Source organism: Podarcis cretensis (assembly GCF_951804945.1).
Source record: "Podarcis cretensis genome assembly, chromosome: 18".
NCBI lineage: Eukaryota > Metazoa > Chordata > Lepidosauria > Squamata > Lacertidae > Podarcis > Podarcis cretensis.
Genome location: NC_137188.1, coordinates 4933252 through 4960179, shown reverse-complemented (window position 1 = coordinate 4960179; position 26928 = coordinate 4933252). Strand labels below are relative to the sequence as shown.

At 43.9% G+C, this 26928-nt stretch overlaps 1 protein-coding gene across 3 annotated transcripts in view; it reads right to left on the bottom strand.

The window, feature by feature from the left end:
• KDM4B (lysine demethylase 4B) overlaps window positions 1-26928 on the bottom strand; it is a 199615-nt gene that overhangs the window by 107235 nt on the left and 65452 nt on the right. For all 3 annotated transcript variants that reach the window (XM_079960479.1, XM_079960477.1, XM_079960478.1), the window contains exons 6-8: window positions 23144-23193; window positions 8877-8980; window positions 3023-3160 (exon numbers count right to left, since the gene is read on the bottom strand). In XM_079960479.1, coding sequence (XP_079816605.1) covers window positions 3023-3160; window positions 8877-8980; window positions 23144-23193 — 292 coding nt within the window. The remainder of the gene's footprint in view (window positions 1-3022; window positions 3161-8876; window positions 8981-23143; window positions 23194-26928) is intronic.

Genomic DNA, 26928 nt, shown 5'->3' with positions numbered 1-26928 from the left:
AAACTTGTGTTTCACAAAATAATACGGTGTGAGCAAACATGTTAACAAATAGCTGCACACAAGCCCATAAGTTTCTGAAATTGGGCAGGGAAGTGCCAATTGAGGGGACAACAATATACATGCTTTTAAGCAGCACCAACTAGTGAATGAGAAATACCCAACAGTCTTTGGAGGCATGAAATTGAAACTGCTCATGTACAGACAAAGCCAAACATGGAAACAGTGTCCCACGTATACATGAATGCCCTAGTGTGGACACAGACAATCTGCTGGGGAAATAGTTGGGTTTTTTCCCCTAAGATAAAAGCTGCAGTAATGTAAAAAGGATTATTTGGGCTTCAAGATAGTATGTAAACCACAGCACTGTTAGGAAGAAACAGAAGACACTAAATCCTATGTACACTTACCTGGGAGTAAACCCAGTGAATTCAGTGAAACGAATTTCTTAATAACAAATAAATAAGCATGGTTTTTTTTGACTATTAGATTTATATCCTAATCTATTCCAATAAATAATATATCCTTGAAAAATAAAAACATGACTCAGTTTCTCTCAGAAGAACCATGTCTGCAAGGTCCACAGCTTCTGATTCTCAATGTTCACTTGGAGCTTCATGGATTTCAAAAAAGGGAAGATCTGTTTGCTTCCACTCTTATTGCATGTTAGTTACTTGCTTTATTTTGTGTGTGTTATTCACAATCACTTATCAGTTTATTTCACCCGAAGATAAAGGAATCCAAGCAAAGTTAGAGGAGAGAGGAGAGAGGCTCTACCCTGCTACCCTGTTGCAGGGGAAGATGTTTGGCTACCTCCCAGATGCTGCTCCACGCACCAAAGCCTTAAAATGTCCCTTTCCTCTTCCCCCACCCCACCATTTCTCTGTGTATTGTTTTTCATCCTGGCTCCTCCTCAGAGTAGACTCTGGCTCCCAGGTCTGGGGGGAAGGCTGAAGCCCAGCAGGTTCCATCAAAGGAGTCAGGGTTCTTTGTGACTGAAGTATCACAGACTGAAACAGGCTTACATTCCCTTTTCCTTCTATACAACTTTCCCTCAGCTAAAGTCTTCCACCTTTGTTCTTAACATACAGGAAGCTTATAAGAACTTCCTCAATGGGATCACAAGATCTTCTGAAAGACAGCTTGCCCAGTGCTATCAATCTGGAAGGGAGTTCAGGGCTTGCTGGAAGGGCACTCTCTATTGACCTGGGGCAGCAGCAATGTCTGATGCCGGTATGAGCAATTACACTTGGAATGTGTTCCAGAACAGAGACTCCTCAGTGGGGAAGTTGACATGGAAAGGTTTCCCTAAAGGCAGAAATTCTGAAAAGCCAAATTACCATTCTGGATAACACCAACTAAGTAAGCATGCACTGTGGGGTGATTGTCAGTGTGGAAAGAGAAGCACTGCGAACAGCTGGGGCATCTCCTCCTCATCTCCCTAGGTCCCCCTACCTAGAGTGGATTGGAAAGTCTCCCCATCACTGCTTGTTCAGTAATTTCACGCTACAATGCCCAACAATGTAAGCACAGAGCCTCAATCTAAAGTCTCTACTTCCCAAATGTCACTTGTTTTTGAACACATGGCTAAGCCCAAAATTGCTTTTAATATTAGAGCAGTTGCCCACTGGCAGCTGCCATAGTTAAAACTCTTCTCAGAATTTCCATGACAAACTACCATTTTCTGGGGTCCAAAACAATGAAATTAGATGTGTTGGGGTGAAACCCTAGCAAGCAAGGCCACAGCAGACAGGATCAGATTCCAAGTCCTCTAATAATAAAATTTGCTTAGATTAGCATGCTTTGTTTTAAAACAGAAGGTCTTCAGACACAATTTTGTACTTAGGCCTCAGCACTACTTTAAAACCAAGTCTTGGGATTACAATTTCTCATGTGTGCTTCACTTGCACCAGTGATTTCCCAGAGACCTGGAATTCAGAACTGGAATAACCCTCAACTCTTACATAGTCTGAAAATAAACCTTTTCAGGTGCAAGAGTAGAAACTGACTACCCGAGGCAAGCCCAACCCATTTCTCCACGAGTCAATGTGTCTCATATAAAGGACCAGTAGTCAACCTCGTCCAGAAAGGGCTATTCTGTTTCAGGAATAGCTGGTGGTCGCACCTCAGAGACAGAGACAAGGCAGAATTATCTGCCCACAGTGGAGGCTAATTGGAAAGAGGCAAAGAGCAGTAAATCAAGCAGAGATACAGCAGACAGCTTTCTCTGTGGGACAGGTACTCTGGCCCTACCAGGACCTATTAACCATTTAACTGTTTTCTCTCTCTCACACACGAGTAGTTCTCTCATGGCACACACTTTGAAAATACTGACGGACACAAACATATTGTAGCACACTATCGGGGGAAAGCTAGGGCTCGCACCAGTGTGCCATGTTAGCCACATCAAAGGAAAAAGAACCATTGGGCGCATGTGACAGAGGCTCCAGGCATACAAACAAGCAGCTTAATGTCTAATGTTTTACAATTTTTTGTATGTACTGTAAGCTGCAGAGTGGCTTGGGAAACCCAGTCAGATGTGCGGGGTAGAAATATTATTAGTATTATTTTTTTATTATTAGCCAGAAACAGATGGAATATGCTGTCTGAGTCACATATGCTTAGCTGAGTAAAAAATGATGGTAAACCCCAGGAAACCATGGTTTGCTAACTGGGAGCCAGCCTGAGGAGTGTGAACTCTTTTCCAACCCCAGCACACATTCCACATACACACCCGCTCCTTGTTTGCCTTGACTGTGGTTAAGCCTTACATGTGCTAACTCTATCTGTTAACACTAGGCAGGGTTCCCATCTGAAACAGATTTTAAAAACAGAGTTTGAAGCACCTTTGCAAACTTCAGCTAGGTAGAATGAACCATGATGCTGGTGTGAACTCAATGGTTCAGTCATGGTTTAGGCAGAAAATCAGCAGGAAACCTGAGCCAGGCAGACCGGCCCCTAATTTGCAAGGCAAGCTTTGTAATTTGCCCCATACCAACTAAAGCACCAGGATGTGGGAACTTACTTGGGTGGCCATCTTGCCATAATCGATCCACCGAAGTGTGGCAAAGTTGGTGGACTCTGCACAGTTGAACCCGTGATTAAATCCTGCATGGTAGCCATAAGGAAAAGTAATCATGAACTCTCCGGCTTCTTGGGTGATCTGAAAACAGGAAAGGAAGAAAAGAATATGCCATTATCAAGCAAAGAGGTAGCAAAGCTTCGACCAAGGCAATGTGACCTTTTAAAATAAATCTGTATTTGTAGTAAGAGGTGACAAGAAGTACCCCTACACTGAAACCAAGATGGTGGGCTGATTATGGTGACCCAGCACTGCTTTGAGGATTCTCCATATATCTTTGTGGGATCTGTTAGGAAAGACGGCTACCCCTTCTAGAAATATGGTTTTCCACAAGGAATTCTCATGGGAACAAACTGATGCAGGGAGGAAATGCATACATTCACCAACCCAGGTGACCTGCAATAAACTCTTTGCAGACCCACCAGGTCCCAACCAACTCCCCCCACATTGGCTTTATGCTGCGTGAAATCCAAGCCCCACAATCTTTTAGTGTTCTGGGAAGGCCAAAGGCACACTTCTCCAGCCAGACGTCACATGCAACAAAAACATTTCAGAAAGGCTTTTGACAAAGTGCCCTATGATATTCTTGTCAGGAGGTTGGTAAAATGTGGGTTGAATGAGGTAACTGTTAGGTAGATTCATAGCTGGTTGACTGACCAAACCCAATGGTTCCTTATCATCCTGGGAAAAAGTGATAAGTGGGTGCCGCAGGGTTCTGTCCTGGGCCCCCGACTTGAAGGAACAGAGGGGATGCTCATCAAATTTGCAGATGACACCAAACTGGGAGAGGTAGCCAATGCCGCAGAAGACAGAATCAGAATTCAGAATGACCTTAACAGATTGGAGACCTGGGCCCAAACTAACAAAATGAATTTCAATGCGGGCAAATGCCAGGTTATAAACCAGCTGCACACATATAAGGCGGGGGACACCTGGCTTGCCAGTGGTACATGTGAAAAGAATCTAGGAGTCTTGGTGGACCATAAGCTTAACATGAGTAAACACTGTGAGGCAGGAGCAAAAAAAAAAGCTAATGCTATTCTAGCCTGCATTAACAGAAGTAGAGTGCCCAGATCAAGGGAAGTAATAGTACCACTTATTTTGCCTTGGAGTTCTGTGTTCATTTCTGGGCACCACAATTTAAGAAGGCTGTTGACAAGCTGGAACATGTGCAGAGGAGGACAAACAAGCTGATCAAGGGTCTGGAAACGCAGCCTTATGAGGAATGGTTGAAGGAGCTGGGTATGTTTAGCCTGGAAAAGAGGAGACTGAGAGGAGATATGATATCCATCTTCAAATATCTCAAGGACTGTCACATGGAAGAGGGAACAAGCTTGTTCTCTCTTGCTCTGGAGGGAAAGACTTGAACCAATGGCTTCAAGTTACAAGAAAGGAGGTTCTGACTAAACATTAGGAATAGCTTTTGGAAGGCAAGAGCTGTTTGACAGTGGAACAGACTCCCACAAGAGGTGGTGGACTCTCCTTCCTTGGAAGTTTTTAAGTAGAGATTGGACGACCATCTGTCATGCATGCTTTAGCTGAGATTCCTGCATTGCAGGGGTTGGACTAGATGACCCTTGGTTCCCTTTCAGCTCTATGATTCTATGAAATATAATAAAGAAATCTCAAGACCACCATAAACTACAGAAATGCTGTCACTGTCTGCAGAAGAGGATCGAAGTGACAGTATTGAGTCTGGCAATTTCAGTTGCTATGGCAAATGTGCAGCATCCTCATATGACAGGCCCCAGGTATTCTTCCCAAACTTAGGTGCTGCTGGGGGGGGGGGAGAGAAGGGCTGTCTCTGCAGTAGCATGGCAGCTTCTAGTCCTCTCTCCAGTTCCAGTGTTAAGAGGAAGACTGGAAATTGTTTGGTCATTGCATTAAGGCCCTAAGGAAGTTAGATTGGCTTCAACCAGAGCCAGGGCCTTTTCAACTCTGGCTCCGGCCTGGTGAAACGCTCTGTCTCATGAGACCAGGGCCCTGCAGGATCTGATTTCTTTCCGCAGGGCCTGTAAGACAGAGTTGTTCCGCCTGGCCTTTGGCTTGGAGCCAATTTGATTCCCTCTCTCTCTCTCTCTCTCTCTCTCTCTCTCTCCCTTTCTTTTCCTTCTCCTGCGATGAGGCTACATTTTAATATTTTAATGTTCCATTATTTTAATGTTGTATTTTATTTTTGTTTTTAAGTTGTAATCATTCTTCTTGTTTTTATTATTGTTTGTAAGCCGCTCTGAGCCCGGCCTTGGCTGGGGAGGGCGGGGTATAAATAAAAAATATTATTATTATTATTATTAGCAAACTACTCCAGAGGAACAAATTAATCAGCCCCCACAACTCTTCCCAGCTCTGTAGTTGGAAAAGTGGAGGAGGCTTCTGCAGGCAGTGCCTTGCCAGGACATCTTGGAGCTGGGAAGGGGAGCAAAAGATTGTCCTTGACCTTGCACAGAGAAGCAGCCCAAGAAGCAAATAGAGAGCAGGTTTCTGGCAACCACATTTTTTGGCTTAGTTATCAAGTCCAGGCAAAAATAGTGGACCTCTAAAACCATTATTTGCCAGTCTTAAGTGCAGCATATCAGGCAGGTGTAGTCTGAGTCCTGGCAAGCAGCGCTGCACATATCTCAGCAGCTGTATACTCAAAACATAGGCATATTTTTACAGTGGGGGAATCAAACACTAGAGAAGCACTGTAGTTTCAACCACCCACCAAAGTCCACAATACAGTAACTCTGCTTTCATGTTTTTGCGTCTTTCACAAAGATTTTCCCCACTTTCCCCTAAATCATTCCACTTTCACTTATATTACACATGTGAAACATCTAAATCAGAGGTACCAAGGAAGAAATCGAGTGGGACAAACTTTCATAGGATGAGATTAAAGAACCGGGATGTCAAGCACCAATTTCATATCCATCATGTTTGCAACAGCACTCTGTGTGTGTGTGTGTGTGTGTGTGTGTGTGAGAGAGAGAGAGAGAGAGAGAGAGGGGGGGGGAGGGGGAATATGAATGAGGTTTGGGGAAAACCACATCCTTACTTATTATGTAATTGGGGAGCTGAGGTCTTAAAACATCTGGTTTTCCTCATTTCAGAGGGAAAGAGAGTTTGATCATTTGATTTGGACAACCAAAGAAGGGGAAACTGGCTCATGCATAAAAGAAGGCCTTCTATACACCTCCATGTACTGACAACTTGGGTGTTTGCTTTAAAAACTGGGGTCCCTCTGAAGAACAACTAACATCAGGTCTGCTGCGCATCACCAACTAGCCTGCCACCCTCTGGATTGGTTGTCTCTATCCTTATTACCACATAATTGTACAAAAACTTTCCAACTGGCTGAGTTGGGCATTAACTAACATAAGAAGGGGAAATGTCATAAGGACTTCTCCGCCTGATGGGCCAAAATGTCTTCAGCCAGCCCTGACTCAGGCAGCAGCACCAGCACCAGCAAGCAATGCTCCTGAGGCATGAAAAGTGACTGGTTAAAATGCTGCTGCGACTTACTGAGGTGCTAATGTGTCACAGCCTAATTCTTAAGCATGAGGACTTTACTCAAAAGAATGTTTAAGAGGGACAACCATCTGCACTCACGACCTCCCTCCCCTCCCCTGAGGAGAGCCAGCCTGACAGCAGTACTGTAAGAGGCTTTGTATTCTCTGCTTCTCCCGATACAGGTGAGAGAAGTTCAGGCCTGGCCTCTGGTGCCCAGCTCCACTTGAACCTGTTCATAAATCAAGGCAAAGCTGCAGACAGTTAAGTTAAGCAGACAGAGAGATTATGCTCCTGTCAGAAAATCTACATCCCTGTGTCTTCATCCCAAGACCCACAGTGCATATCCTCCTCACATCACTGCTGTCAACATTATCCCGCCAATAAATTAGAAAAGCACTCCAGGTGACGGATGGGCTTGGGTAGAAAAGTAATAACTATTGAGGAAAAGCCAGCACCGGCTGCCACTCACAGTGAAAAGCCCTGAATTTACTGACTTCTGCAAGGCCTTCACAGAATAAATGGAGAAATCAATAGCGGATTACAGAAATACACATTTTTAATTATTAAAAAGCTCAGGTATCGATCTGATTTCTTTAGAGAAGTAAATACCATTACTAAGATTTATAAACACCCAGGTATTTGCCCTGTTTGAAGCCTGCCAGGAATTTTGATGCATTTGTGGAGAGAGAAATGGGAGCAACCTTTGGCTTGCTTTCTGTGAATGGAGGCTACTTCTGGAGAGGGAAGCTGCTTTAAGTTAGGCTGGACTTGATTGGGACAAAGGAGCTCCTCCTGCACCACCTTACCACAATGCGGCCTCAGAGGAGGAGCAAGGAGCTGTCAGGAAAGCAACATCCCTCCCATGCTGGGGGCCAGGCCCTCAGAATCTTAAGGCCAACCTTCCCTTGCCTTCAAAAGAAAAGGCATTCAGCATTCACAGATTCACCAGCCTTTAAGAGGCCTCCATTCTTGCATTGTGCACACATTGAAACAGAATTCTATGTCAGTTTCCCACATAGCTAACACGGAGGTTTTGCAAGGGCTCTCTCCCATGTTCTGTGTAAATGCTGCAGCCTGACCAACATCTACTCAGTCTGACAAAGTGTCAGAAAAAGCAGGCTAAACACAAAGTATTAATGCCAAAGATAGAACACCCTCTCTGGTGTGCTGCAAGTCATATTCTTCCCTACTGTGAACAGCCATTCCTTTCAGAACTGTGTGATACCCCTTTCTCAGGTGGTGTTTAAGACTGCACTAAACTTCCTACATCCTTAAAATAATTAGGAAGCGTAAAGAGAGGTGTGCAATTCAGGAAAACTTTTATAGCACTATTTTTCATGCTGAAAGCTGAAATGATTCTTCTCACTCCATTTTCAATGAAGACATCATTACACTTTGGAAAAGAGCTATGCAGGTTGCTTAATGGCCAATGCATGCTTTGCTTAAACCTGTCTTCTATATTCTCACAACTACAAACTACCTTAAACATCAACAGTTCAACTGGGAAAGAAAAATGGTGGACTGGAGAGGTGAAGGCTCCATAATGTTAAGTCCCTGTAGGATTCCAACACAATTCCTCCCCTGCAGGGAATGAGGGAAGGGGACTGAATTTCTACCCTGTTTTTCAGTTCCCACACTCAATGAAAAAGGAAAGAGAAGCAGAGTGGAGCTAATGTTTCTGGCAGGATCTTGTGCTACACCTTTTAATTTCATTTTTGCACAGATTTAGGGTAGAAGAAATGAAAGTGGTCCCATTTTATCCTCCCAACTGTAAGGGTGAGAGACTTGGCCAAGGCCATCAAGCGAAGAACACTTCCTTCAACCCTGAGTATTATTCTAGCTAGCAACCAGTCACAAATATATGGTGGTGGGTTTTTTTTTAACAATGTCCTCAAGTGAATGGTTGCCACACAACATCAGGCATTCTTGGGTAATGCTGATTGTCTAGATTAATTTCAATTGGGTTTCTTCAATTGGGAAACCCAGCCAGATGGGCAGCTGAGGAAGGAATTAAAGAGTACCATGCTTCACAAGTTCCACAGTACTAGTTTTGATGTCTCTTTTTCAACCACTACAATCTCAAACCACCATGGATCTCAAAGGGTTCACAATAATAAAACAAAATTTATAGATTTGTCTCTGAAAGTAAAAATGCATCACCATCAAGTTATTCCCCTCAACCAGAACACTGAACCTAGCTCAGAACCCTACTTTTGAGTGTTTAACGTAACATTATGCTGGAGGATTCAGCTCTCGACCAGCATTCTCTGAAAACCTGTGTGTGTCCTGAAACATTATCCATACATACCCGGTCAAAAGGGATGCCGTATTTCTTCAAGATAGATGGTGAAATGAGAGTCATCTTGTGGCGGAGGAAGGCGTCGCACCCTTGAGAGCTCCCAGGGAAAAATCCTGCAGGAGGATTCAGGAGAGAAACTATTACCATCACTGACCCTCAGGCCCCCTTCCAACTCTACAATTCTATGGTTTTGTATCCCAAGGGAACCCTCTGACCACCTAGAGGAAGTGCCAACAGCTGCATACTTGTTACTTATCCAGGCATCATTTTTCTCATGTATGTATAAAAACTCTGAGGGTTTACGATGGTGCCGCCTCCCCCCACCTTAAAGATCAAACTAGGTAAGTAAAATGCACAAGGACCGCCTCTCTCCATATGAACCTACCTGGACTCTGAGATCATCTTCTGATGCCCTTCTTTGTGTGCCTCCTCAAAGTCCATGAGAGGTCCAGGGGGTGGCAACACAAGAACAGGCCTTTTCTGCAGTGTTTCCCTGTTTCTGGAATGCTCTCGCCAGGAAGGTTCAGCTCACACCTTCATTATACACCTTTAAGTGCCAGGCAAAAATGTTCCTGTTTAACCAGGCCTTTTAAATGTGTTGGGGAAAGGGGGGGTTATTGGGTTGTTTGGGTTTTTATTATGCATTTTCTGTCTTTTATACTGTGATTTTATGTTGTGAACTGCCCTGAGATCTACGGGTATAGGGTGGAATACAATAATAATAATCAATAATAATAATAATGAAAAGTAATAATGTGTAATAGGGAGCTCCCTGCCCCACCCACCCACAAACTCAAATAAATATGTTTTGAACATGCTCAGACTAACTATGACCAGATGAAGATGAATCAGCAGGCAGAGCCCCTAGGTTTGTGCAAGCAGGAAAGTGGAGAAAGGTGGAAACATGGTAGTTTTGCTTGGTAATCTCTGGAGGGAAGCAAAACCTACTGGAAGCAGAAGCTGCACTTTCAGCCTAATCCACACAAACAGCAGGTGGTGTCAAAACTGTTTCTCTGGCAGTATGCAGACTGCAGGTGATGGATCACAGAGCTAAGTTCCCCTGTGAAAAATACTCTCTACTAGGCTCAAAACCAGATCAAACTATTTTTTTCTCCCATGCCAGTTTTTTTTACACATGATTGTGTGTCTAATCTCTCAGGTGCCGTCCAAAAACAGTTTTATCACCTTATCCTCTGGGTTGGATTTTGCTCACTGTAGACCTACTGAAATTAATGGATTAAACAAAAGAAAAAAATTCCTTCCAGTAGCACCTTAGAGACCAACTAAGTTTGTTATTGGTATGAGCTTTCGTGTACAAGCACACTTCTTCAGATACCAATGGATTAAAGTTACTAGTATGACTAACAATGGATACCACCGTGTGTGAGAGTATAATAAATACTGAATAGCTTTGTTGATATGGCAAGAGACTCTTAATCTCAAGGTTGTGGGTATGAGCCCCACAATGAGCAAAAACATCCCTGCATTGCATAGATTCCTATGGGAAACCATCATGGCAAGAGTGTGAGTGTGTGCATCCCTTCAAAATGGAATAGCAAAGGTTCAGATATATCCCAGAAACCATCTTTCTGAATGGCCCTGCAGCAAACTAGTATTCCAGATCGAATAAGCACTGAATGGGCCATTTTGTGTGAAATCCTCCGAAGCGGTTACTGAATTCTGAAAGCTTTCCTTTGCTTGCATCATCAAGACCACTCTTCCCATCGCAAGGTTATGTGCAACCATTATGTAGATCTAATCACACTCAGGTTGAGAGACACACTGTGCAGCTTTGTTTCTACATCTATAATCAGAAATATTGGCCTGATATTTTGCTGAGGAACAGAGAGTATTGTTGAATTCCACTGCACCCAAACTAGTCCTCCTTTAATCTGAAGTGCCGGCAACAGAATCCAAGGGACATCACCCATTTTGAGAACAGCATAATCTAGTAGAAATGTAACCGTCCCACACAACTAAGGCATGGCCAACATCCTGTTCCTTTCTGTATGCCTTGTGTCAATGCCACACATCTCACACCATCAGCTTCACCAGCTTTAGTATCTGCATTTGCAAACACCTATATTGCCATACAATGTATTTTTACCCACTTAAAAGAGTTTTAACAAATTGGCTCTCGTTGTCAAAAGCAACATGTGCAGAGGTGATTTTCAGGATTTGTGAACAGTACCCTCATTGCTACCAGTCAATTTCTATTTTCGGTTTTTCAAACTATGTTGCAGCAGACAATGACCTTGCAGGCCTCCAACTTCAATGACCTTTCTATTTCCAACCCTGCTATTATAGCTAACCCAAGCTGAGAATGCCTTGCTGGCTTCATTCTTCTATTAGTGGCAGCATAAAACACATCCTGAGAGAATGATTTAATCTCCCTTTTCGTGTCCTCATTTTTTCCTCTCCTTGGTTCAAGCTCTGGAGTGTAAAGAATGGCTTCAGTTTAAGTCTGGAGCACCTTCCTCTCCTTCTAAATAACATGCTTCAGAGACAGTGTCTGGAATGGGGCATCTGTCACATCAGCACTGAATAAAGCTGTATCCTTTACACAAATGCTCAATTCAATTATTGCTCCTCTCATAACACTTTGTCGATCCAGATGGAACCCTTACATTAGCAAGTACTATGTGGAGACTCCACATCCTGCTATCCACATCACTTCCATCAACATGCCAAGGTTTTCACCTATAGGTACTACCAATTTAAAAGTTCCTGCTGTGCCTGCTATGTTTAAGTCCTTTCATTGTCTGTAACCAGTTGTGTAGGACCTGAATGTCCTCTGGCAGAAACGCTACACTTTCCTGAAGGAGACACTCATCTATTAAAGTACAAAACGCCACCACGTGTGGATGAGTGTACCTGCCTTGTTCTGATACCACAATATCTTCTGCTGGCTCTTCTGATTGCATTTGGAATTCAAAAAATATACAATAATAAACCTCCTTTGCACCTATGCCATGGATTCCAGTGGCAATGGCTTCAACCTTAGGCAGCTAGTGGTGACCTTTAAAGCTCTAAATAGCATGGGGCCAGATTATTTGACGGACCACCAGCATCCCTATCTGCCTGCCCATACCTCTGAAGCCCTACTGAGGTGTTCACCTATCAAGGTGACACTGGAGAGCACATGGATGACAGCACTATTGGCAGTGGCTCCACAATTATGGAATACAATTCTTCAGGACATAAGCCAGATACCATTCCTCATGGGTTATAAAATGCTTTAAATATGCAATGTAGCCTTTAGTAAACAAATGGGATTGAAGTTGCAGAATTATTATTTCGGTCCGGTTTGGATAATTTTTGTACCTTCTTGGCCATAAAGTCAGCTTTTAATACTGCATGTAATATCATTTTGTTGTCTTAAAGGTAAAGGTGAAGGTAGCCCTCACCACTAGGTCTAGTCACAAACGACTCTGGGGTTGCGGCACTCATCTTGCTTTACTAGCCAAGGGAGCTGGCGTACAGCTTCCGGGTCATGTGGCCAGCATGACTAAGCCGCTTCTGGCGAACCAGAGCAGCGCACGGAAATGCCATTTACCTTCTCGCCAGAGCTGTACCTATTTATCTACTTGCACTTGACGTGCTTTCAAACTGCTAGGTGGGCAGGAGCTGGAACCGAGCAATGGGAGCTGACCCTGTTGTGGGGATACGAACTGCCGACCTTCCGATTGGTCAGCCCTAGGCTCTGTGGTTTAGACCACAGCGCCACCTGCTTACAAATACTTGTTGTCTTACAAGGTTTTAAATTTGTATTTTATTCTAAGTATTGTACTGTATGACATGCAGTTATAAACACATTTATTAAATCAACTAACCATGACTAGAAGAATCCAGTTCTCCAAGTTAGGGACCTTGGAAGTTGCCAGGTACAGAGTCAGACCATTGGGTCCATCTAGCTCAGTATCATTCAGATTGGCTGGTAATGGCTCTCAAGGGTTTCATGTAGGGTCTCTACCAACCTTACCTTGAGATGAAACTGAAACCTTCTGCATGCAAAATAAATTCTCTACCAGAGGATTTCAATCTCCTTTACATGTGTGCAGAAGGAGAAGGGAGGGGAAGGAAGTGCGCTAGCCAAAGGCTTCTCCAGACCCATTCCCATAACCGGGCCATAAGTTAATTTCGGAAGATGATAAATTTTGTTTTCGAACAGTAATTTGTTTGGTTACATGTGCAAAAGCAAATCTGGGGACTCACCTGAAGCATGGAAAAATTGAGGTGACAGATGCAACATTTGTGCTGGGAGGATAAACTAGTTTGAAAAATGAGGCAAACCACGAAAATACAGCCATAGAGAGCAATCTTGTCTGTTTTCTATCACTGTGACCAAATATGTTAATGCTTATAAGAACTGGCCCCTGATAAAGTTGTCCTCACTGTACATGTCTCTGAAGGAGAGTACTGTTAAGAGTTTGTCGCGAAATTTGGAAAATAAGGACCTTATCTCGAAGGCAACACCATTGTGAGTTCTGGCTCCAGCACATGCTGCACAACTGAATTCTGCTAGGATAATGTGGAAGCAGACTTGGAAAATTCCCCAAGGGCACCTGGCATTTGCTTCTGGTACCCAGGAATTTACATTTTCTCATTATTCCACAAGGCAGATGCTAGTGTCAATGTGTTGCTGGCTTCAGAATGGCATCTGGGAGTGTAAGATATTTTTCTACCCTTGGATTGATCCAAAGGAGATTCTGGCTAAAAACTTTCTGACAGTAAGAGGCGTTCGACATTGGAATGGTCTCCCTTGGAAGGTTGTGGACTCTCCTTCCTTGGAGGTTTTTAAGCAGAGGTTGGGTGGCCATCTGTTATGGATGAGATTCCTGCGTTGAAGGAGGTTGAACTGGATGGCCCTTGCAGTCCTTTTCAACTCTACAATTCTCTGGTTTTATGATCCTGGTCTTGACTCATGGCACTGAAGTAACTCACTCTCTAGCCTTAGGATTTTGCATCAGTCAATGCTTCCACTATATGCTGCTGATTAAACAGGTCCCAGTGGGCAGGCAGGGGGAGAATGCTGGGAGTGGAGGTAGGGAAGAGGAGGAAGTATACAGGGAGCAAAATATAATTCCAACACTTGAACAACAAAAACTAATTGATGCTACATAATGGAGGAGGGTTTTAAAAGTGCAAAGAATTACTGGCTTCTGGCAACTCCCCCCCCCCCCCATACTAAAAGCATTTCAATTAGAATTATGCGTGCCTGCCACCCAGTTCATCGTCCTTCTCTGCAGTTCCTCTTTTTAATGCACAGTTTAAGTGGCTCTCATTAAAGCTACTAATAAAGGAGCACATTTTAAGTGATTAGCACCAATAACGTGGCAACACATTAATGGTCCCTCCATGGGCTCTGCAACTCTCCCAGCGAGCCCATTTATAGCTCAGCTATTCATTTTCCATATTAATTGCAAGCTCATTCCATGCTCTGAACATCTTTGGAACAGTGATGCACTGGAAGGCAGGGCGTTACTGCTGTTTCTTGCTCTTCACCGCGAATGCTGACCCCACCTCCTCCTAAACCACAAATGCTATAGGGGAGTTTGTTTAAGACCAGAATATACAACTCTAGAGGGTAAACAGACTACTGATATGATAAACCCATAAACTCCTAGAAATCTGGTACTAGAGATTAAGGAAATAAATGTGATCTCATTTCTGCTGAGGCCTGGCCCTTAGAAACTGAAAAGTTCTTCTCTAACTCTAGCAGAGGGGAACAGCTACAGTAGTACCTCGGGTTACAGACTCCGCTAACCCAGAAATAGTACCTTGGGTTAAGAAATTTGCTTCGGGATGAGAACAGAAATTGCGTGGCGGCGTGGCAGCAGCGGGAGGCCCCATTAGCTAAAGTGGTACCTCAGGTTAAGAACAGTTTCAGGTTAAGAATGGACCTCCAGAACGAATTAAGTTCTTAACCCGAGGTACCACTGTATTGCCATAGCAATAGAAGCAATAGAAGACACATTTCTGTTTTCTGTCGGGTGTCTGAAGGTTTTAAGAGAAGTTTATAAGAAGTAATGATTTAGTGTACAGTAGTACCTCGGAGGTTGAACGGAATCCGTTCCGAAAGTCTGTTCGACTTCCAAAACGTTCGGAAACGAAGGCCTGGCTTCTGATTGGCTGTAGCCAATCAGAAGCCAGGTCAGATGTTCAGGTTCCAAAGAACATTCACAAACCAGAACACTCCCTTCCAGGTTTGCGGTGTTCAGGAGCCAAAACGTTTGACTCGCAAGGTGTTCAGGATCCAAGGTACAACTGCATTACGTTGTTACCCACCTTGTGTATGCCAAGTGAAAAGTGCAATATACATTTAAGCAAACATTCGTACACAGAAGGTGTTTTGTGTATGCTAAAAAATAGACCAATTAATGTGGAAGAGGGATCTATCAGCACTTATTAGCTATGAAAACTTAGAAGTCAGACATCCAGGCAGTATACCTTCAATTAACAGGTACTGGGGTGTGACTGACACCCTGATCATTTTGTTTTCCCTGGGGCATCTGACTGGTCACTAGCACTGAGTGCTGAACTAAATAATTCAGCAAAGCTATCAACAAAACAACACCCAAAATTTCCAAGTTGTTCCAACTTTAGGTTCAAATAAGAAGGCTATACTTAAAATGAAAGCCACACTCCATGCTTTTCATTTAATGCAGATTTCCAAATTCTATTTCAAAAAACAAAACACCACATACACATACCCTCTTATGGGCAATTGGGACTTATGGAGCTCTATGCTTGCTGAAATTGTAGTTTTTGTAAAGCTTTGACATATGACCGAGTGAAAATGGTGTGAATATAAAATTGCTTTGAAGCTCTCATTTTCCAGTCAGTGGTTTTCAATATGTTATTTCTATTTTATACGATGTCACTAGAGTGAATGGCTTCCAAGAGAAATGCGGTGATGGTTTCCTTCATCTGGGCACCTCATGTGTTTTTCTATTTACTTGACACTATAATTTCAGTCCAATCACTGGCCAGCCTTATTTCTTTTGCCCCCCGCCCCCCCCAAGAAATGGTCAGTTAGGTATGTCAATGAAAAGGCTTCACACACTGACAGACTATTTGGGGTGTTGAAAGTAAGAGAGGGGAAATGCAGCTGTCTGGATAGTGTTCACTGTCACCCAGCAGCCCTAAACTTCCAGTAATAATTTGGTGCTACCAAATAAAACCCTGCTTTACCTTGCTGTTTGGAACTCCTTTGGAAGGGAGGGGACCCACTTCTACAGTCACTTACAACAAGGCCAGATGATGCGGTGGGAGCTGGTGTTTTCTACCCCACTCACTCTGCAATCTTGGAAAAGGGATAAGGTGAAACACTGCTGCCTCACACCAATCTATTCTCCTCCTTCAAGCAACAGTTAGCTGACTACAGCAGAAGCTGATCTCTGGCAATGCAACAAGAACCACTGCTTCAAGACCACAGACTCAGATGCAGAGGAGGATGTGCTCCTGTTGTCAAGTGGTAGCAACAGCTCCTCCTACACCACTATATTCTTAGAGAGTGTGGGTAAAGTGAGAGTAAGCCAGTCCCTAAAACCTATTCCATGTTGGCTGAAGCACGGTCACTTCCTTTTCAAAGCATTCAAATAGGTGAAGGATGACTTGCATTAAAATATTCCCCCAGTGAATAAACCAAGCTTTAAGTTTAAGTATTTTAAATATTAACACAGGGAGTAGACTTGACATCTTGCTATTGATGTTTGGAGAGGTAGCGGAAACAGAAAGATTGCATCTCAAAGGCCGGCATGGCTCTGACCAGTATACCACAGGAGCCTTACATGTGTGTGACGAAGGGAGAGGAGAAGGAGAAGAAGGAGAGAGATGATATCAGGCCAAAAATCCTCAGTGGAACAATTTTATCAGATATCTGCTCAGTATTCTTCTATAATATATAGCACCTTTTAACCTACAAGGCTGTCACAGAGGGGTCTGCTTATCAAGTAATCAGCCTATCTCTGGGCAGCTGCCACCTCACCACATAAATTATATTAGCCCTTATGGGGGGGGGGGAGAGGCCCAAATGCATACCCTCCAACATTTTTCTGATGAATATAGGGACGTCCCATTCCATAATGATAATTTTACTATTTATATCCCACACATCTTATTGGGTTGCCCCAGCACTCTGTTTTTGTTTTTTAAAAAACTTCCCTATACAGGATCACCTTCAAATGGCTCAGGGGTTGGATAACTCCATACCCTGCAACATTTCTCCAGTGAAAATAGGGACATCCTAAGCAGCGGCGTAGCGTGGGTTGTCAGCACCCGGGGCAAGGCAAGTAATTTGCGCCCCCTAACCTGGGGCAAGGCAAGTAATTTGCACCCCCTAACCTGCCACCGCTGCCAGCTTCTTCTTGCTGCTGCCTGGGCTGGTCGGGTGTGGTTCTCTCCCGCGCTCAGCGCTGCGCTGGGCAGCCGCTGCACTGTCCCTCCCCCAGATAGTCCCTCCCTCGCTCTCTCTCCGCTCCGCACAGTGGGCGGCGACCCGGCAGCTCGTATCGGATTCGCACAGCCAGCACTGTGAGAGAGAGTGAGTGAGCCAGGTAGGGGCAGAGAGCTGCGAGTGCGCCCCCCAAAATGTTGCGCCCGGTGCGGCTGGCACCCCCTGCACCCCCCACGCTACGCCACTGATCCTAAGGAAAAGTGTGACATTCAAGATCAGAAACCAGCACGGCTTCTCTAAATCAGGGACATCCCTGGAAAATCGGGACACATGGAGGGTCTGCATGTAGTGCTCTTGATTCTGTGGCTTTTAAAAATTAAGTTTGCTTCAGGGTGTGTAAAGTGGGAGGATGTCATGGAGTTGATAGTGCAGTAGAGAGGGGCAAGGAAAGATGAGAAGGCTATCATCCCCACAAATAGATATTCAGACCATAACATAACACTGTCAGCTGAACCAGCACATGCCTTGTTATATATATATCACAAAGAACTTCGATAATTATGTCCCACTAAATCCACAATTATTGAACCTGTAAGCACTTTCTAAATGAAAAATGCTCAGCAATCAATATGAATGGTGTTTGTATTTAACAGACTAAATACAAATGAAGAAATGAGAAATGTATTATGAAGACATTCTGCATTATTAAGTTTTCAGTAAGGATCAAGAGAGAAAGCAGAGAGATATTGCCTATCCTGCCCTAGCCTACACCATTCCAAAGGCGCACATATCAAAACCCACTTTCCACTGGGACAAGCATTTTAAAACATATCCATTTAAATCCCACCAGGAGCCTCTGGTTTCCTTCCCAGGTCACTGGTGTGACTACTGTTAACATGGGTGTGCCTTTGGAGGCTGCCTAAAAGAAATTCATTAATTTAAAGCATGGGAGCCAGTTTACCGATTAAAACTGGCTGGGGCAGCCGTACCAGACTGGTCTTAGAACAGTACATTAGTTACCAGCTTGTTTTCAGGCACTATTCAAAGAGCTAGTGTGTACAGCCCTGAATAGTCTGGGGTCTTGGTTATCTGAAGGAACCACTTTAATTGAGATAAATAAAATAGCTTCTGCTAAGGTGGCTGTAGCCACCTCTGTCCGAGGCCCAAGCAGGTCACATGACCACCTCACTCCTGTCAGTCCAGAAGCTAGCAAAGAGGAAGAGAGCTCTTTAGAAGGGCTTCAATCAAGTTCTGCTCTTTTATAATGTACTGTTTTAATAAATGCTCTGATATTCTGTGTGATCCTTTACTGCTTGACTAGAATGCTCCGTACTTATTTTAAAACAGGAAGCAAAACAGAAAGTTCAAAAATATAACAGCTTCAAAGAGGTTAACCTGCCTCTCCCTGAGCTTCAGTCAGAACTGCTACAAAGATTCCTCATTTGCCAAATAGAAAAACAAGGCACTGATACACCAACATGAGGTGTGTGGGCAAAGGATGCCATAAATTTCAAGTGGTTAAGTTGTGGGCAGACTGCTTGGAGCTCTGAGGCTACCACCTGCTTGCTTGATTCTGGGCTAGTGAAAATATCAAGATCAGGACTTGGTGCTTCCCTAAGGGAAGGAGAGCTGCCTCAAGGAGGTGTTAGTAAGGCTATTCCTTTAAAAAGCTGGATTTAAAATCTGTTATTCTGAATAATTATTGATAAGTCCCGAAATCTGTCTTTTCTAAGGGCAGCGATTAAGAGGCTGGTGGCCACATAGCTCCAGGCTATGGATGAAGCTGATTATCTGAATCCATTCCAATCTGGATTCAGCCCTGGTTTTGGAATGGACACAGTCTCGGTCACCCCAGCAGGTGCCTGAGGATGAACAGGGTGTGTGTGCTACCCTGGAAGTCCTCCTGGCCCTTGCAGAAGCATTCAGTGCAACTGATCATGGTAACTTCCTGGGTACTCAGTAGGGAGAGTTTTGTTCTTCCCCATGACGATTTATGGGGCTCTGCAGGGCTCTAGATTAACCCCCATGCTATCCACCATCTACATGAAGATGCTGGAGGAAGACATCCAAGAATGGGTGCTACTCACTTCTACCTTTTGGTTCCCTCTTCTTACCTCAGAGAGGCTGTTGAAAATTTGAACTGATGCTTGGAGGCCACTCTGGGATGGACAAAGGCAAACAAACTGCAATTAACTCTGAGCAACACATAGGCATTGTGGGTTGGGAGACCCCAGCTCCAGAAGGTATTGGACAGCTGGTAATGGATGGGGTAGCACTCCCTCTCAAAGGTCAAATATGCTGTTCGGGATTGATATTGGATTTTGCACTGCCTGGGGAATCCCAGAGACTAGTAGCGACCTTTACCAGTTTCAGTTGGTAAGCCAATTGTGGCCCTATCTGGAGAGATCTGATTTTGGCAAATTTATTCCAGGCATGAGATATTACTGTTTGTTGTCTGGTTGTCATTGTTTTAATTGTGGGGTTTTTTTTTACAGGTTTGTGTCTCTATAGCTTATTTATTGTTCACCCATTGTGGGGGTTCTGAATGTTGTAACCCACTTTGAATGGGCTTTCCCAGAAAAACAACTTTTAAAATCCATTAAATTAAATAAATAAATAAGTGTATGCTCCAAGAGGTCCTCTCACAACAATACATCACATATACATTTGCACCAACTCAGCATTTCATTCCGGATGCTTGCCAGAGCTAGTTTTCATTTTTTTTCATACTGGATGAAAAATGCTAGCCTTTTCATGCTATTTCAGTTCCTTGGCAAAGAGCAGTTCCTGAATCCTTACTGCTAGCTAATAAAAAAAATTCTGGACCAAGCTCGAGTGACACATTTAAGGAAAAACAAAATAAAAATAATCCTTCCAGTAGCACCTTAAAGACCAACTAAGTTAGTTCTTGGTATGAGCTTTCGTGTGCATGCACACTTCTTCAGATACCAAGAAGATCTGAAGAAGTGTGCATGCACACGAAAGCTCATACCAAGAACTAACTTAGTTGGTCTTTAAGGTGCTACTGGAAGGATTTTTTAAATTTTGTTTTGACTATGGCAGACCAACACGGCTACCTATCTGTAACTGGAACATTTAAGGAAATGATCAGAGTATCACAGTGGTGGTTACACTGAGAAGAGCAGTTGACTCCAAGTTCAGGATTATGCCAACACTACCAGGTAAGAAAGTCAAGAGCTCTGCCTCGTATCAGTTGCTTTTGGGGGCAGAGAGTTTCCAATTTATCTCAATACACTTTCTGGGCTATATTCATAGTATTCACCTAGAACAAATGAAGATACTCCATACTGACTCTTTAACAAGCTGTTTGCAGTGTGACAAGGTGTGGCTTTTGATAAGATTAACCATGGTGTGTTACTAAACTCGCTTAGCATAAATCGCTTGGATGTTTTGTTATAATCAAGTGGGTTGGAAGATGGAGGCAATATTCTGCTCCTGCCTGCAGGGTTGGCATTAAGGGACTATACTTCAGTTCCTGCTAGTGATTTTATGGGATGCCACAAGGTACCACCTTGATTCCAATGCTGTTTTAACACAGTATCATCAGTATGTTAATGACACACTTATTTTGGATCTGAGCCAAGAATCATAGAGTTGGAAGGGACCCAAAGGGTAATCTAGTCCAACCCCTTGCAATGCAGAAATCTCAGCTAAAGCATCCATGACAGATGACCATCCAAACTCTGTTTGAAGGGGAGTCCACCACTTCTTGTGGGAGTCTGTTCCATAGTCGAACAGCTCTTACTGTCAGAAAGTTTTTTTTGAAAGTCCTTTCTTGTAACTTGAAGCAACTGGTTCAAGTCCTACCCTCCAGAAAAGAAAACAAGCATACTTCCTCTTCCATGTGACAGACCTTTAAAAATTTGAAGATGGCTCTCATATCTCCTCTCAGTCTCTTCTCCAGGCTAAACATACTCAGCTCCTTCAACCATACTTCATAAGGCTTAGTTTCCAGACCCTTGACCATTTTGGTTGCCCTCCTCTGCAAACATTCCAGCTTGTCACCATCCTTCTTAAACTGTGGTGCCCAGAATTGGAAACAGTATTCCACGCGTGGTCCAACCAAGGCAGAAGACAGTGGTACTATTACTTTTTGATCTGGACACTCTACTTCTGTTGATGCAGCCTAGAATAGCTTTAGGGTTTTTTTTGCTGCCGCATCACACTATTAACTCATGTTAAGCTTGTGGTCCACCAAGACCCCTACCTAAATCCTTTTCACATGTACTTCTAGTAAGCCACGTGTCCCCCATCCTATATTTGTGCATCTGGTTCTTCCTCCCTTGGTGTAGAACCTTACATTTGTCCCTTTTGAAATTCATTTTGCACCCAGTTCTCCAATCTGTTAAGGTCATTTTGAATTCTGTCTCTGTTTCCTGTGACATGAGCTACCTCTTCCAGTTTGGTGTCATCTGCAGATTTGATGAGCATCCCCTCAATTCTTTCATCCAAGTCATTTATAAAGATGTTGAACAACAATGGGCCCAGGTCAGAACCCTGCCTCCCCACTTGTCACTTTTTTCCAGGATGATGAGGAACCATTAATGAGTACTTTGGTTTCGGTCAGTCAGCCAGCTGCAAATCCACCTAACAGTTACCTCATTCAACCCACATTTTACCAGCTTCCTTGAGAGAATATCACGGGGGACTTTGTCAAAAGTCTTACTGAAATCAAGATACACTGTGTCCACAACATTTCCCTGATCCACAACGTTTGTAATTCCATCAAAAATAGAAATCAGATTGGTCTGGCATGACCTAGTTTTGAGAAACCCATGTTGGGTCATAGTAATCACAGCATCCTTTTCTAAATGCTCATAGACCAACTGTTGAATTATCTGTTCTAGGTCCTTCCTTGGTATTGAAGTCAAACTCACCAGGTGGTAGTTACCTGGGTCTCCCTTTTTCCCATTTTTGAAGATGGAAACATTTGCCCGCTTCCAATCTGCAGAGACTTCACCTGTTCTCCAAGAATTCTCAAAGATCATAGACAAAGACAATGTGTTTGCACAAATTGTGGCATGGTGCCTGGATGCAGCAGCAGTCTGGATGAGGCCAAGAAGCTGAGGCTGGATCCCAATATGAGGGGCCTTGTGGGTTTTCGAAGTCCAGGAATTATTAGGTGACCTCCCTGTTTTTGATGAGCTGCACTCCCACTGAAGAAACAGGTGAATAGTCTGTGGGTGCTCCTAGGTCCATCATTGAAGCTGGAGGCCCAGTTGGCTGCAGTGGTTAAGAGCGCCTCAAGAATTCCCAGTCTCAAAAAGCCTGACCGCAGTTGTCCCATGCTAACCTCAAGACTTAGAACAGGTTATCTGAGGAAATGTCTGTACTGGATAGACCAGTCCAAGTCACTAAAATATTTGAACAAGGCTTTCGTGGTTGTTGCACAGCCTGTGAAAGGTCCATCTTGTGACAACTTGGAGGAGGTTTTTCGTTGTGGCTCCCAGCTTACAGAACCACCTGCCCTGTGTAGCAAGCATCTACTGTTCTAGTTTTTGGCACTTGCTAAAAATTATTCTCCAAGGCCCTTCCTGATCCTTAATACCAGTGCGCTGAATTTATAATGACTTTGTCACTGCTGTATTTACCGTATCCATCATATTAGCATGTTTTTTGTGAACTGCCTTGAGATATTCTTATTGAAGGTGATATAAAAGTATTTTAAAATAAAATGTTAGCACATAGCAAAATTCATAAATCTAGATATATAATGCACATGAGCTGCATGGGTCTTTCTGTTATAGAATTGTGTCGCAGTCTGAAGCAGCCCCAAATCACTGGCTCACACCTCCTCAAAAATAAGGCCTTGGGCAGTTGCTTGAACATACAAGGTCACTAGCAGATACAAACTTACCTTTTGCCAGTCTCTCCAACCGTTTCCCATGTTCTGGAGGTATAGCATACCTAGCAACGGAAACAAAAGTGCCCATCAGTAACACTGAAATTTTAAAAACAGAGCTCATTACCACACTGATTCACTGAGAGCCTGTTTGTAGATTACGCTACTTTGCCCCATCCACCACACTGGCATCAACTCTAGAGGACGCTGGGTGCTTGGGCACTCACAATTTTTTTTTTGTGAGAGCTAAGACCACGGGGCTCTAATGCAACTTCTGGTTTTGTACCGGAAGTTGAGTCGGAGGCCCAACACAACCTCCAAGGCGACATCCGAGGCCCGGTGAAGCCTCCAAGTGACTGGTATAAAACCAGAAGCCACATTGAAGGTCTCTCGAGGCTTTGGGAGTGGCCTTGGAAGCAATGTCCGAGGCCCTGCCAGGCCTCCAATACAACTTCTGGTAGAATTTTATTATTATTTTAATAATCTTTCAGTGTTTCACTTTAATTGTATTTAATCTATTAGAATGTATTAGGCTTGATTTTTGTGTGTTCTGCATTTGCGAGTCTCCCCCGCCCCTCCTACACTGCATTTCATCTCTCCTTATCTACCCCTGAAAGTGGTACAAATGGCAGGATGTTTTAGAACCAGAGTGTAAATCAGCTATCCTTGAAGCTATCTGAGACCCAGGAAGAGGATTTTATCATGCTCTTCCCTCACTGAAGGCTAGGTTGCCAGGGTAACGCCAGACATCCGAGACCTAAAATGGTCAAATGATCTGGGCACATCGGGGCCATTCCAAGGTGATGTGGGGGTCCAGTATGGAGCCCCAGTATGATACCAGTAGGGAGCCATGTGTGCTTTACTTCCTGACGTATGTGAAGATGTTTTATGACTCTTTGTTTGCTGTGTTTGAAGTACAGTGGTGCCCCGCAAGACGAATGCCTCGCAAGACGAAAAACCCGCTAGATGAAAGGGTTTTCCGTTTTTCAAGGCGCTTCGCAAGACGAATTTCCCTATGGGCTTGCTTCGCAAGACGAAAACATCTTGCGAGTCTTGCGATTTTTTTCGCTTTTTTCTCCCTTTTTCTAAGCCGCTAATAGTCGCTAAGCCGCTAATAGCGCTAATCCGCTAATCGGGTTGCTTCGCAAGACGAAAAAACCGCTAGACGAAGAAAATCGCGGAACGGATTCTTTTCGTCTTGCGAGGCACCACTGTACTATATAAGCTTTTGTTCCGAGGTGCCTTGGGGCAGACCTTCTCACTGGCACGTTGAGTGGAGTGAGCTCTGCCCAATTGCAATAGCTATAATACCAACACTGGGTGCCGAAATATGGATGCTGGACTTGGAAATAGTTTCCTTCTTTCTATGGTTTATTGAAAAGGTTACCTGGGTAACAAACAAGGTGGTGAAGAACGTGAATTCTTACCACACCATGCAGCCTCAGAAGCACCGCTGCCACGTGCCTACCTAACGTGATGTCATGGTGTCATGCTACGTTGCGGGCGCCACTGGGCACCCATATCCTGGGGCCCAAATTGGTGTTGGGATTTGTGTGCTCACCAGCTGCAAACTAGCAGCACATTGTTTACATCATGTGATTCTTCTGATGTTACTGAGTGTGAGACAGGATGTCCTACGCTGTTCTCAAGGTTGTGTTCTCAGTGTAACTTGAGACCTTCCCGTTGTTACTACAAAGGAGGGTGGAGGGAGTTGTACAGAGGCTGCTGAGAGAGCAGACATGATTTGTACTAGTTCCATGTACAGTGTACAGTCTGTTAAATAAAGTAGATTTTTAGGCTACTTTCAGACTGATTTTTTCTTCTGCTGAGATGCAAGGGGAAAGTGAGTGTGCATCTTCCAAAAGGGAGGTGTCGCTTATCGCTGGTCTCTCTGGACAGAGCGGAGATCTGCCAGAGGCTGGCCACCGGCAAGAGGCCCCAGTGCCTGGGAAGAGGAGTCAGCCTTTCCCGAGGGGGTCGATCGCCAACAACTGGCACCCTCCATCCACCATGGTTTCCCTGAAGGGATATCTGGAGCAAGCCACAGGCTCTAATCTCCCCCCACCCTCTGCACCAATAACTGAACCAGGAGGTCCTACACATTTGGATACTCAGGGCCTCTTCCACTTTCCCCTCATAATTCAAGTACAGTCATACCTCGGGATAAATATGCTTCAGGTTAAGCGCTTTCGGGTTGCGCTCTGCGGCAACCCGAAAGTAACGGAGCGCGTTACTTCCGGGTTTCGCCGCTCGCACATGCACAGATGGTCAAAATGACATCATGCGGATGTGCGGAAGTGGTGAAACGCGACCCGCGCACGTGCAGACGCGTCTTGCGCTCCATTCGGGATGCGAGCGGGGCTGTACAAACTGTACAAACTTAATTCGTTCCAGAGGTCCGTTCTTAACCTGAAACCATTCTTAACCTGAGGTACCACTTTAGCTAATGGGGCCTCCTGCTGCCACTGTGCTGCCAGAGCACGATTTATCTTCTCATCCTGAGGTAAAGTTCTTAAACCAAGGGTTAGCAGAGTCAGTAACCCAAAGTGTTTGTAACCCGAGGTACCACTGTACTGTTTCATTGGTCAGAGGGCAGGATCTCAAGGCTGTTTATAGCTCTTCGCCCCAGAATGATTTAGAACTGCATAAACAGCAGGTGGAAACCTGACTTTTGCATGGATAGAATGTAGCCTACTCCTCAAAGGGAACTTTTGCCTCTGGCTCAACCCACCACTAGCATGTGGCCCCAGAAGGTTTCTCATGAGGGAATACAGCCCTCTGTTTAAGACAGATTCCCCATGCCTCCTGGAAATAATACTCTTGGCCTCAGTGCTTGTGTACACACTCAGTGCTTCATTTATCACCCTGCTGCACCCCTCCCATGAGGGAAGTTTGCAATACTCTGAAAATGGTGTCTTTAACCATAGTGGAAATTCAAATGAAAGAATGGAAATCATATCCTAAATTCTCCCTAGACCAAAGTGATATTTTCTGCCCTCTGAAGTGATCTGAACTCATAATGTAAAATCTAATGTAACAGGATGTCCAGGAAGAAAAATTGTACAGAAAGAGGATTCTTCAAGACTTAGTGTTTAAGCTGATTTAAACTGGCAGCTTAAAACAGAAACAAAAAACAATTTTCCAGGAACAGAAAGCCATCCTGTAACAGCTAATCTTATGAAATAAGAAGAAATCTTTAGTGTGACCCACAACACTTTTAACTAAAGCCACAACAATGGCCCTTTAAAGTATGTAATTATCAAATAATTCAGTTTTGCTCATCTTGGACTTTTAAATTTTTTTAATGCCATTTATCGGTAACATGAAACAAATGAGTAAATTAATCCCGATACAAACACTCCTTTGTGGGATTAACAACCCTAAAAAAATTAAAAATGAACAGGAACTGAACTATTCCATTCCTTCTGGGAATATGTCGAAGGATTTGGAAAAGGCGTATGAGGCAGCAGATGATTAATGCAACATCCTTAGGTCTACTATGCTACTTTCACTTAATTAGTGCCTGTAATTGGGAGTTGTAAAGATAAGATTAATTGAATCTTGAGGATGTTAAAAGTTTAATATGTTGGAACATGGTTACTGCGTTATCAGAGTCTGCAGACTGCAAAGGCAATGCATGAAGTTCTAGAGAGGAGTCCCAGGGAGAGAATTAAAAGGAGTTTGCTTGGACAGGAACCCAGAAAATTGTGTTAATGCGCTTAAAAGCAGAATAGGAGGAAATATCTGCAGCCCATGGCCAACAAACACACAGAAAGAACAGCCAGAGCACGCTTGGCTTG